At 37.9% G+C, this 13,883-nt stretch overlaps 1 protein-coding gene across 1 annotated transcript in view; it reads left to right on the forward strand.

The window, feature by feature from the left end:
* The first annotated feature begins 2,023 nt into the window (after positions 1-2,023).
* LOC309695080 (uncharacterized protein) overlaps positions 2,024-13,883 on the forward strand; it is a 28,475-nt gene continuing 16,615 nt past the window's right edge. Inside the window, exons 1-6 of the mRNA XM_082515506.1 lie at positions 2,024-4,033; positions 9,769-9,815; positions 11,398-11,508; positions 12,255-12,368; positions 12,491-12,644; positions 13,652-13,812. Of these exons, the coding sequence (XP_082371632.1) occupies positions 3,976-4,033; positions 9,769-9,815; positions 11,398-11,508; positions 12,255-12,368; positions 12,491-12,644; positions 13,652-13,812 (645 nt within the window). The 5' untranslated portion in view covers positions 2,024-3,975. The remainder of the gene's footprint in view (positions 4,034-9,768; positions 9,816-11,397; positions 11,509-12,254; positions 12,369-12,490; positions 12,645-13,651; positions 13,813-13,883) is intronic.

Here is a 13,883-nt window from a genome sequence, read left to right on the forward strand (position 1 = left end):
AGATTATTGCAGAGTGCTTGTTCTACATCTAGCCAAGGTTCATCTAAGAGGGTGTGTTTTAGCCATCCTGAGATAAACTGAAGCCTGTTGGCTAAGAAGTAGTGCTGAAAGTTAGGCAGTTCTAGTCCTCCTTTATCCTTGGTCTTTTGTAGTGTTTTTAAGCTTATACGTGGGGGTTTATTTTTCCAAAGGAATTTGGACATACATGAATCTAGAGATCTGAACCAATCTTGTGGCGGTTTAGTTGGGATCATTGAGAATAAATAATTTATTTTTGGTAAGACCATCATTTTTATAGCGGCAACCCTTCCCATGAGTGATATGGGTAGACATTTCCATCTAGCCAGATCATCTTCTACCTTCTTTAAAAGTGGGATATGGTTTAATTTAGTTAGATCTGCAAGCTTGGGAGAAACATTAATACCTAAATATTTTATATTTCCCGATTGCAGTGGTGTAGAAGAGGAATTATGGAAGGAGCAATTAATCGGTAGGACTGTAGATTTTGACCAGTTAATTGAGTAATCTGATATTCTTGCAAAAGAGTTTATCAATTCAATCACCCCAGAGATATTGGTTTGTGAATTTTGGAGAAAGAGTAACACATCATCCGCATAAAGGCTGATTTTATGTTCCACGTTCTTGCATTTTATGCCCTTAATTACTGAATTCTGTCTAATTGCTGCTGCTAGTGGTTCAATAAAAATTGCAAATAGTGAAGGGGAGAGTGGGCATCCCTGCCTGGTGCCCCTCAAGAGACAGAAGCTGGAGGATGTCTGGTCATTTGTTCTAACACAAGCTGTTGGGGAATTATATAATATTTTTAACCAGTTTATGAAAGAGGATCCAAAACCAAATTTGTGTAAAGTTGCAAATAGAAATTTCCAGTTAACTCTGTCAAATGCTTTTTCTGCATCTAAAGAGAATATTGTAGTTTCTAGGTTTTTACTGTATGAGTAGTCTATCAAATTAAGTAATCTACGTGTATTTGTTGATGAGTGCCTACCTTTTATGAAACCAGTTTGGTCAGGATGAATTAAGAGGGGGGTTATTTTCGCCAGTCTCTTTGAGAGAGCTTTGCAGATTATTTTAAGGTCTACATTTATAAGGGATATTGGACGATAGCTTGAGGGATATACAGGGTCTTTGCCTGGTTTTAGCAGGAGATTAATGTTTGCAGAATTCATATTTGATAGAAGTCTGCCCTTTTCTTTAATTTCCAACAACGTTCTGTAGAAAACTGGTGCTAGAATCGACCAGAATTCTTTGTAGAATTCTGCAGCCATCTGGACCTGGAGCCTTATTATTGTGCATACTTATCAGGGCTTCCTGGAGTTCACCTGGTGTCAGTGGTGAATCCAGTGCCATTGCTTGAGTGTCCAATAATTTTGGAAGAGTTATGTTGTCCAAAAACTGATCAATTTCTTTTTTAGATGGGTTTATTTGTGGTGAATACAACGTTTTATAGAAATCCCTGAAAATGTTGTTTATTTGTATCGGGTCATATATTGTGTTCCCAGATGAATCTTGAACAGCACATATAGTTGTTTTTTCTTTATTTATTTTTAGCTGGTTTGCTAGAAATTGACCGGATTTATTACCATGTTCATAATTTTGTAGGCGTAGTCTTTGTACTAAGAATTTTGTTTTTTTATCAATTATCTCATTTAATTCTAGTTTTGTTTTGCGTATTTTGTTCAATGTTTCCTGATCTTGGTGGGACGCGTAGGCTTCTTCTAGTGATTTGATGTTTTTTTCTAATTCCTGAATATTTTTGTTTTCTTTTTTCTTTTTATGTGATGAGAAAGAAATTATTTTACCTCTCATCACAGCTTTCCCTGCTTCCCATAGAACAGAAGCTGATGTTTCGGGAGTGTCATTATAGTCCAAATATGAAGTCCACTCTTTTTTAAAATATTTAATAAAGTCTTCATCTTTAAGTAGTGATATAGTTATTAGTTATTATTATAAGTTGACTAGGGACTCGATGTTGTACAAAAATAAATACAGAAAAGGTCTTGAGCCAATCCTTATTTATTTTCTAGAAAAATGGGAAACAGATGCAGCAGTTTATTGAAACGTGAAAATATACATGCAAATACAGTATGAAAGGCAAAAACAGAGTTTGTGAAATTCTAACGATCATGAAAGTGAATATTAGGTATGAGCAGCTTTATTTTTAGGCAGCTTTCTTGTCATTTCTTCTCATTTTCTTTTCAGCATGATACTTTTTTGCATTCATGATTTCATAAATTTTGACAAGATCCCAAACACCAAAATTTCAAGTTTGGATTTATCACTCCATAAGACCCGTTGTCACTGGTTTTCAGTGATTTACAGTTCTTGTATAATTTTGCATACCTTAGCCTTTTCTCAGTGTTTCCCTTCCTTTAAGACTGGCCTCATTTGAAGCTACACTTCAACTGAGGCCATTTCTGATGAGGCTTTAGTAAACAGTGGCTCGATCAACTACAGGTCCTGTGTCAGTGCTTTCCTGGATTTCTTTCCTTATATTGTTTTTCTAGGTGTCCTCTGTTTTTCTAGATTCCTCAGGACACACTGCACATAATGCCAAGTTTCCAGCTAATAGCTTTTTGGGAAAACTGTGTTACCTTTGATATCCTTCACAGATTCTACTAAAGAAATGGGAACAAATTGTGTTTTTATGACAGGCTGCAAGTAACAAAGTGTTTAAAGATACAATTTAAAATTGTTTCTTTGCTAAGTTGTCTGGCTAAAGGAGTGAGCCGAACAACAAGGAGTGCCATTAGGTGCCAGTTTTTATGCTCGAATGACTCATGGGTCAGTGCTAAGTGGCTTAATAAAAAAAATCCCCAAAACATTAATCTGAAAATAGTCAGTTACAAAAACTGATGAGTGAAAAATGAGTGGAAAGTATTTATAAAACCTTGAAAAAGATCAGAGAACTATTACTCAAGACCAGTGGAAAATATAAGAAATAAATTTAGACGTTTTTTATAATCGCTTTGTTGTTTGAATCAATTAAAGTCACACTACACAAACCAAGCCTCCGTATTTATTTGTGTTTGGATGTTCTGAGCAGACAGCTGGGACTTCCACTCAGCCTGACCCCTAGTGGTTGAACGATTTCTCAAGACCACTTTTAAAAAATAAGAAATAAAGTCTGTCTCCTTATAAGCAAAATATAAAGAAATGAGGTTTGACTCAGTGCTTTTGCACAATATTATACTAAGAAATCACAAGAAAAAAATAGCAGCTGCACAGCTAGTGATTGAATTTGTCTCATATTCAATTCTTAATTGAATTTATCACTTGAATAATCAGTCCTGTAAATGCCTCCTGTGATCTATTTACAGCTTGTTCCGACCTCTCATCCACAGTTTATCAGCCTGGCAGACCAACATGACAGACTTTGGCTACATGCTACTATGTTCTGCTTTAAACTCTACAGTTTCCTGTCCACAAAAAGGGGTTTTAATTCAGTTATGGCTCCCTGGCAACTGTATGACCCCCCCTGTTATTGCTGGAACCAGAAACTAACATCGTGATGGTCCTTGTCAGATTAGGCCAATCAATGACACACTGACCAGAGGACAGCGGAAAAAGAGAAAGAGGAAGAGGAGGAGTAGAAGGAGAACCGAGGGATGCGCGTGGATGTGTGTTTGTTGAGGGAGGGGGGCAGCTCCTCCCATAATTAAGTTAGTGTGCTGCGCTGGAGGTCCATGTTTACGGGGCAGACGAAGTAGTTTCCTTCACTCTGTGGAGACTGCAGGAGAAGCTCTCTCACTCTCTTCTGTCTCTGGTTATTTCTGCAACTCATCCCTCACTGCGCTGCGACTGGCTGACCTACACGAGGACAAGACGGGGGGTGAAGAAGCAGCAGCAACACCTGCCTAATCCTTCACTGCTGCCGCCATCCCTCCGTCCGTTCCCGCTTCCTGCCCAGTCTTGGACCTCGTCTCCGCCGATCTCTCCGCCACCCCCGCTGCCATCATGTGCGACTGTTTCCACCTGGCCTTTCCCAACTGGCACGCTGCCTCCTCTGGGACGAGTGGGTATCGTTATCTTTACGCTCTCTGCTCTCCTCCCCCCCTTGTTTTTTCTCCGTATGACTTAGCCCGTTCTCCCCAGAGCAATTCGCCGATTGAGCAGCAGGGTTCAGTAGTGCAGTGGGAGAGATTTTGTTTGCGTGCGTGCGTGTGATGGAGAGAGGCAGTGAGCGAGTGTAAGGCGGTTGGTGCTGATGCTGAGCTGTGTTGCTGGGTGTGTCTGCAGAGCGCAGGGGAGTGTTTGAAGATGTCATCATCGAGAGGATGTCAGGCAGCTCTGCGTTTCTCTCCTGCTCTGTTTGAAGCGCAGCCTGAAAGGCAAACAGACCTGATATTTTTACCGTGGCAGTTCAGCAAATCAGGGTTAAAAATAGAAACATGACAACTTAGACTGAAATAAAAAAACGAACAAACACTGAAATGTGTACAAAAAACATGCCCAAAATTCCCAGGAATATCTGTGATGAAAAATGAATCCAACAGCTCTGTATAATTTAATCTTGCATCCTTTTTCCTACTAACTTTGTTACCATTTGGAGTTTAAATGAACCAGATATAAATTTGTTTGGGTCAGGGTTAGTGGGCTTGGACCATATATAGTTTATGTGCACATGTGAAATATTTTTAAATTAACATTTTGTAGGAAATAACCCTGTTACACATTTGCAACATGTATGAGTCATTCTGTGTTTTGAGTTGAGTGGATGTTTTCTGGTGCACGGACTTTCTTCTTAAAATGTGCCTTACAAGCATAATTAGGGAAGGTGTTCTTACCAAGGCTGCAAAAAGTCAAACAGTGTAATGAGTTTCAGCAACATAAAAGGCTGATCAGATATTCAGGGTCAGGAGAAAACGATAAGCACGCTTATCTGAAGTTTCTATCGGCCTAATTATGAAAAATGTGTTTATAATAAACAGGAAATCTGTGTTTTTCATTAGTGGACATCCACGATTACACGGTGAAGACATTCCTTACTGTCTTGAAAAATGATGAGTTAAGGGCTCAGCTGATGCTTGCTGTAAAAAGGAGCATGAAACATCACATTACTGCTCCCCCTTTCTATTTCCCACAGTTCTCCTCATTTACTTCCATCTCTACTCTGAATTAAATCTCCCTCAAAATGATGCGAGGTTTGTTTTGCTTTGAGAAGCTTCAGGCAACGCTCAAGGTCAAAGAGAGAGAGAAATAAAAAAAGAGAGACAGGGAGGAAGTTATCCGGATAAGTGGCTGATCAACAAGACACTGGAAGCCAAAACGAACAATCCTGATCCATTATGGAGTATCACGCCCGAGTTGGACAAATTCATTTTTAATATGTGTGGACTGTTCCCATGTTTATTTTTGTTTAACAGCATGTCGTGGGAACACGGGCAGATTAGGATGCAAATTCCAGAGCTGTGACGAAACTCGCTGTAAGTTTGAAGCAGATTAATAGATTGAAAGCATGCGCTTTGGAGTCTCATGTTAATATAATCCATGCAGAAAATCTAATTCAGCTTTTTTTCCCTCCCTTGACTAAAATCCTATTATATTTTGGATCCCAGCAAACTGCTTCCAACTAAAAGGAGCTTGTGTCTGACTGTTGCACAGGAAAAAAACAAACAAAAACGGAGAGGAATCCAAATCCACGAGCACAAATAATGAGCTGTATTACTTTATATTAGTTTAGTGAAGACTTCAGGGAGCTTTTAAAACAGGAAACACAAAGTAGAGCAGAGGGTGGTTATGTAAGAGATGAGCTGAGGACAATACAACACGATACAGTTAGGATTTGCAATGCAATTCTACAGTTTAGATTTTTGTTTACGATCTTATTTGAATCTTTACCCACATAAACAAGAATATGTAGGTTTATATGCCATTGCATTGCATTATTTAGTTTAAGTGCTCACACATCAGTGTTGCTTGAAAGCAGACACGCCGGCCTGAGCCCGCAGAGATCAGCCACACCCAAATCCAGCACCAAATCATGCAGGTTCTGCACCACAAACGGCTTACTCATCTATGGAGGGTGCTTTGAATCTGAAAAATATAATAGAAAGTCAGATTGAAACATTAGGCTTTGCTTTCCTCTAACTTCTGATAAGTCAAACAAAAAATAAAAACTGTGCTCTCTGATTTTATTTTGACATGTTTAGTTGCAAATGTTCGGTGAATATGTGGGAAAGGAGTTTCTAAGAGTGCAGTGCCCGTAGCAGAGGCGGGAATAAAGAACATCCACCTTAAGTGGTGAATAACATAAGGAATGTATCAATCTGTCATTTCAGTCCCCCCGTAGTGTACAATGCACAAACACATCGCACACCATCCACAGTGAGTTACAGTTTTAACTGTGGATGAAAATCCAGATCAAATACTCCACAACACCATCACTGTGTTTCTGTATAATAACAGCACCAGGGTCTAGCCATGCTGGCACCTAAAGGCTGTATATTAAGGATGTAAGTTAAGGATGTGTATAAAGCTTACTTCTAGTGTAACACATGATGCTCACAAAGACAATTAGATGATGATGCTAAGCAAGCATCCTCTGTTTACCATCCCAGTTTTACATGTTTGTGTGCTATCATCTGTTGATTAGCACTACAATCAAACTGCAGTCAAGGTTAAAAGGCAGTCCTTCTATTAGCTGTTCAGAAAGTATCAGACCTAAACTGGTTGCCCGATGATGGATGGCACTAGATGGAAACTTCAGGTACTGCAAAACTTAAAATTAGCTGTGCCACAGCAATGGGAGCTCTTTTATGTCTTTACCCAAAAATCTGTTTACAGAGGCTTCAGTGATTAATGGATCTTTAATGTGTTTGTGCTTAGGTTTGTTTACAGAAAAGACTCAATAAGAACTTATCAAGAATCTACTTAGTAACTCTTTTAACTACTTTAACTAATTCTTCTGATTTGTCAGTTTTTTTTTAACCCACAGCTCTGACCAAACTGAACTTACACCTTGCAGTTTAATACTTATCACTGTTATTAATTTATTTACAATTTCTACCTGCGTAATGTGCTCTTACATATTTACAGAATTGTGATTTTTTTGTATACATCATGCAGTGTCAATAAACAAATCTTAATCTTCAGGATCTATTTCGTAGCTCTTCGATGATTAGCAATGAAACGTAAATTAAGTTTATTAAAGTACAAATGGTCTACATAGAGTTAGTGCATTACATATTCTCAAAATCTCCTTTTTTCTCTGAGTAACATGCAAAGAGTTAAATCTCTGAACCAAAGTTGTCTTGGGGGTTCTTGGAAAACAATATAGAGTGACACAACTTGAGGAAAGGTGTGACTGCGACCTTAAAGTGTCCCGCCTCCTTTGTCCGTCTTAGGCTGAAGAAATCATTTTATCCACTTCAGCAGCCACACTCACACCAGGAATGGTTAAGAGCAGTTTGGAGCTTTTCTTACTGACACAGTTTACGTTCAGGAGTTCAGCAAACAGCAGCTTAAGGTAGGTCAGCTGCTTGCTGTAACATCATGGGAAAATCTTTACTATTTTTGCCAGTCAGACCTGGTCTGAAAGAGAAGGATGTTGATGAGTGCATGAGAAGGATTCTTCTCTTTCACTCGCTATTTCAGGTAATGGTGTAGGCGGCTGTAAGGACTCTCACATTTTTATGTTTTTTAACATGTCTAGACTGTGTTGTGCTCACTCACTGAGTTCACAGAGAAAATCTTTTGAGATGAATAGATATATGTTGATAAATGTCCTCTTATGCTATTTCTAATCACATGAATCCACAATGACTTTATCAGACGTGAAAAAAAGCTGAGCTGGATTGTCTTTTCATTGCTCTTAAACTGTCTTGAAGGCTTAACCTTGAGGCAGCAACACATCCTGATGCAGTAAGAGGTTTTTAAACCATCACTCTCTTGCCCGAACTTTCTTCTAATGCACTTACACAGGCTGTGAGAGCTCTTCACATGACATACATTACTGTAATGCAGCGGGTGGGGTGTCAGTGTGATGGTGAGTTGAGAAACTATATGGATCTACCATATACACAGGCCAAATGTTGCACATATTTCTGTTATTTTAAGTCATTCTGTTTTTCATTGATGGCTTTAAAAGAAAACTTACTACAATAATTTGTTTTTGCTTCAAATAAGACTTTTGCTTGTAAATTACGATGCGGTGTTTGCACTAATGAAGTTGACACTTTCATTATGGTTTTTTGAGCTCCAAATTTAGCCACAGTTTAGTGTTTTTTGAGGTTTTGTCCTGCAACATATCAGCTATGCCCAAATAAAACACCTAAAGCACCTAGACCAGCGTTATTCCTGCAATGAAAATGATTTGTTTGTCCATGTAGCATTAATTTATTCAACTTTAAGTTCTACTGACAGTACTTTTTTTTATCAGTACTTATATTTTTTAGTCAACAATACTATAAAACTACAGAAATCATACTGTATGGCTGTGTAATTCTCCACTCGACAAGCCTTGTTTTAAATGTACAACATCCCTGAAACAAAGGAACTCTCAAAATAACGTTAACGAATGGTTTATTTAAAAAGGAATTAACTTGAATAGAGCAGGTAATAATTATAATCTGGTAACTTGATTAATTTGGAGTCAGACTTTCCCTTTTTGGCAGCCTTGATGGGCTAAGCTGAGAGGTTGCAAAGTCCAATCTGTGGGTCAATACAGTGGATCACTTAACAGAGGCAGCAGCTCCCTGGAGGGAATTATTGCCAGGAAGAACTCTAAATAGTCTAATCATCGGCTCCAGAGTCTCCGAGCCTCAAAACAACTGCCAGGGGTCAGACTGGGTGGAAGTCTTATGCTTTGTCTTTGTGCAAATCATTTCTGTGTTTTTTTTTATTCATACAACAAAAGGATTATAAAACACAAGTGTGAGCTACTTTTACATGGTGTCGTTTTCATACGAATAGAGGACAGAGGACAAAGGACAGTGATCCCTCTTGAATCATCCCTATTTTTTTATATTTTTCATTTTTATGTTTTTATATCTGAACATTTTCAGGGGCGTGTCTTTTAATTGTCTTTTAACATGTCTTTTAAAGCCACTTAACACTGACCTATGACTTATTCAATTATGAAAAGGGACCCAACTCAAGAGATGAACCAGTGTCTTGATACTTAGCAAAGAATCAGTTCTTTAGGCACTTTGTTACAAAAACACATCATGTTTTTCTGACACCTGTCAGAGGATATTTCAAGCTATGTTTAAGAGTAAAGGTGGTCATCCCAAATATTCATATGCATTAGGATTGTACACACATCTGTTTTTTCCTTTTATACTGTATTTCCAATATATGTTTATACAAGTTTCAATGGATCTCTGCAGCTATTTCACATGTTCCTATCAAAATGTAAAGAAATGAAAGGTGGCTCAACACTTTTGCACATTACTGTATAATCTGCTACAATTAAATAAATTTCAATATTATGAATCGTGTTCAGTGCATTTTATTTGCTGTTTTTGTAAACGGAGGAGTGTGATTTTTTTGCCAGGTGCCTTTTTGCATGACATATTTGAGGTTTTGTAGTAACAGGACAGACTTTGTTTAGCTGCTGTGTGACCGGACTAAAATCACTTAATGCGATTTTCTATTTATTTAGGGATTAATATGCAAAATATTTACGCAATAAACTTGTGCATGCAGAAAATGAAGCATTAGAGGTCAACAGTTTACGTTTAAAGTATTGCAATACACAGATGTCATATCAGATACTATGTTGTTGTGGTTTTTTTTTTTTCTGAACAGGACCTGGGCGACGGTTGCAAGGCCCAGAGCCTGCCACAGAGGACTCAGTAAGTGAATTTACTGTGACACAAAGTGACATGCTTGTTTTTTCTTCATTTCATTTCTTTGTTAGTTACTGTAAGTTTTGTGCTGTGACTTCATTTCATTCATTATTAATTTGAGCCATCTGCAGCTGGTGATATTGTCCACTTTAGTGCAGCTTTATATAATGATGTTGATTTTTTCAACATGAATACCGACATCTTTCCATGTGTCAGTATTCCTTCAAATTTTTGAAACCGGAGGGAAAAACTGTCACAACATAACATAACATAACATAACATAACATAACATAACATAACATAACATAACATAACATAACATGAGGGCATTATATTGTGTAAGTAAATGTGTCACTGTGAATGAGTGACAAGGGAGTAGGTGGTCCTACTGGGTCATCAACACTGTGGAATAATAACATTAAAGCTGTTAAATCAATAGTTCATATACTTCAGACTATAAAATTTTACATTTACAGATGTGTGTATTATGTCCTTACTGTTTTTGTCCTGTTTTTATATTTTTCTTTTCATTTTAATCCCCCTTTTCCATATTTAGCACATTTTCACCAACAAACAGCTGAAATGTTTCATTCCATAGAAGGAAATCTACTGTACGTTCTCAACGTTGTCATATGTTTTTAGGATTTTGTATTATACAGTGACAACAGACTGTATGAAGTAACGCGTCTAGATCACCAAAGTGATCAACAGTTCAGTTTCTGTTTGAAGGCGGTCACATATTCCTGTGCCTTAAAACTGGATCCACCATGTTTGATTGATAGATTATGATGTTGATGTTGGAGTCTGAGCTAATAAATACTGAACAACAGTTATTTTAACTTTACAGCAAAGCAAATAGAGACAAGACTTAGTGCTAATGGAGACTTTGCACAGATAGGCAAATAACAACAACCCATTACAACTTACACTTTTTATCAGAGAAGAAATTTGTACAAGTCAGTGTATAGTATTTATACAGATTGGCTGACTAATATTTGTGCTGCACTGAAAAATGATCACATCAGTCTAATATAAACAAGGCTGTCACCGATCATGGGCTAGCAGCTGAAAAACAACAACTTTTGGTTAATTCTGGTTTGGATGATGGATGATGAAAATGAGAATCTACACTTCATTCTCACACACACACACACACACACACACACACACACACACACACACACACACACACACACACACACACACACACACAAAGTACACATGCACACAGTATTTTGCTCAAAGTGTTGGCCTGACAGACTAGCCAACGCTGCCATCTCAGGAAACACACCAATAATGTGACAGTTTTTAAATGCCAAATAGCTAAACACCCAGTCAGTGATGCTTTTGGCTAAACAAGGTGCTATCGCACTATCTGGGATCCAATTTTCCTCCATATCTTTTTTTTTTGTTGTTTATGCTGCAGGTGCAGCTGCATGAGTTTTAATAAGAAAACATTTTATATGCAGCTCAAGAAAATAGATGCTTTCTAGGCTTGATAATATCCAAATGAAATGATATGAAATTTCTTAGGGGTGATGATGAAAACAGGTTTGTTTTCATGTTTACTGACCTTATGTCCATGCAGATGTGTGATGAGCCATCTCAGTTCGCAGAGAGTGAGAGACCACGCCCACAAGGGTCATCTCCAGTTGAGGAGTATCCTGAGACTGAAAAATACAGTGACAGTGATAAAGAGGTACAGAGAAACACCACACATATTTTAAGTTACGTGTGCGCTTCATGTTTTAAGGTCCCACAACATCACTCGATCCCATATGAGTAAGCACTTGGCATGAACCAAGCTCAGCCCCCCCCCCCCCCCCCCCCCCAAACTTTTAGCTTGTTTAGTCTTGAAAATCCAGTTAAGACAATAGAACAGAACATTGTTTACAATACAACCATGTCCAAAAAAATCAGGCTTCTCTGGCAGAAATAACTGGCTTTCTTTTAATTCTTCACCTCAGCTGGGAAATTATAACGCTGCTACTTCACTGCATGTAAACTCACAGTTATTGAATAGTCTGCGTGTAAGTCAACGGTCTATTTTTCAGGCCAAAAAATAAATGAAGTTAGAAAAACAAACTTGTGACTGAAAGAAAGAAGTTTGTGTATTCGACTCAGTTATACTCACACGGCTGCATGTCCTGAAATGACAAAAAAAAAAGGTGAAACTGAAGAAGACTGTTTCTGGACAGCATCCACATGAAAATGTAGAAACTGTGAAAGATAACATTGTGTTTTTATTAGTTGTTCTATTACTTACTTTCTATTACTTATTTCTCTTTACAGATTTGTGTGCTAATGTGTGGTCCAAGATGAGCTCTGCATTGTATAATATTGCAATAACTTGGCTACTCCCCTGTATAAATGAATGTACCCTCCTGATCTGAGTATTATAAGATTACTTTTTAAACCCCTTTGCTCCTCTTAAACTCCTTTTAGTGTGAAGCAGAGCATGACCCACGCCACAAAGGTGGGACTGGAAAGAAAACTAAAAAGTCTGGGCTTGGGTCCATGTTTGAAAAGCGCTCTACTCCAAAGATGAGTAAACTCAAGGTGAGACATTTCTAGCTTTTCCTCTGTGTACTGCATTTGTAAATCCTTTCAAGCTATGCAACTGCAGAAAAAAAAAAATCAGTGCTAAAGGTAAAATGACTGTCCTTTTTTTGCACTGGCAGGAAGCTGAGAGCCCTGAATCTGAGGTGATAGTGAAAACGGCCAAAGATGGATGTGCAGAGGGTCTCATTTATGGTGGAGGGGGAAAAGAAGGGATTTTCATTAAGGAAGTAGTGCCAGAGTCACCAGCCTCCAAAAATCTAAAACTGAAAGAAGGTAAACCTGCGGCTAAAAATTTGTCTCATTAAAATTATTATAAGTTTAAAGTCTCTATATTATTACATTACATTACTATGTATTATTACATTCTGTATTCTACTTGATTTTATGTTATGCTATTGTAGAATTTTTAATTTGCAATATTCAATTGACAATTACACTGCTCAAAAAATTAAAGGAACACTTTTAATAAGAGTAAAACATCAAGTCAGTCAAACTGCTGGGATACTGACGTGGTCAGATATGTAGCAGAGGGGCTTGCTAATCAGTTTCAGCTGCTTTGGTGCTAATGAAATCAACAACAGGTACACTAGAAGGGCAATGGTGCGACAAAACAGGAATGTTTTACAGGTTGAGGCAACCGAGATCCTGGGTTCCTCCTTGTAGGCAATGGTACCTGGAGGATGAATGAATTGATACCATTGACTGGTTCCTACACTCATCTGACCTAAATTCAACAGAACACCTCTGGGATGTTATGTTTCGGTCCATACAATGCTACCCCGTTGTAGGAACCTGGTAATGCCTTGGTCCAGATTTGGAAGGAGATCCCCCAGGACACCATCTGTTGTCTCACTGGAAGCATTGCCTGAATTTGTCATGCATGAATTCAAGCACAAAATGACACCCAACTACAACTGGCTGTCATTTTGAGCTGCTGCAATGAAATTTTGGCAAAATGGACTAGTCTGCTTTTTGAATTCAGCCCCCTGTAAGTTGATAATTTTTATTTCAATCAAATGATGAGGCCATTCATTCCTAACACATTACCCAGTTCTTATCAGCGTCGATATCCAGCATGATTTTTTTCCTCCCATTGAGATCTTATGTGTTTTCAAAGTGTTACTATAATTTTTTAGCACTGTACGTTGAACACAAGCAAATGTTAATGTTATTCTTTATTTGATTTTTTTATTGAACACTTCAATTTTTATCAACTAAAAATGGGACTTAAAAGTCTGCTCATCAAAGTCCTTTTGAAATATTTTGTCTTGTCTACACAGGTGATCAGATTTTGAGTGCCACTGTGTATTTTGACAACATGTCATATGAGGATGCCATTCAGATTCTGGAGCATGCTCAGGCATATAAACTGAAGCTTTGCTTGAAGCGCAAGCCAGAGATCACAGAGACCGAACCAGCCATCGAATCTGACGTTATACCTGTAACTATTCTCAAAGTTGTCTGCTCAAACTCTTTGTTAGTTATTTTTATTTGTTAGTAACGACTTACCTT

The sequence above is a fragment of the Aulonocara stuartgranti genome (genome assembly GCF_965226115.1).
Source record: "Aulonocara stuartgranti genome assembly, chromosome: 19".
Taxonomy (NCBI): Eukaryota; Metazoa; Chordata; class Actinopteri; order Cichliformes; family Cichlidae; genus Aulonocara; species Aulonocara stuartgranti.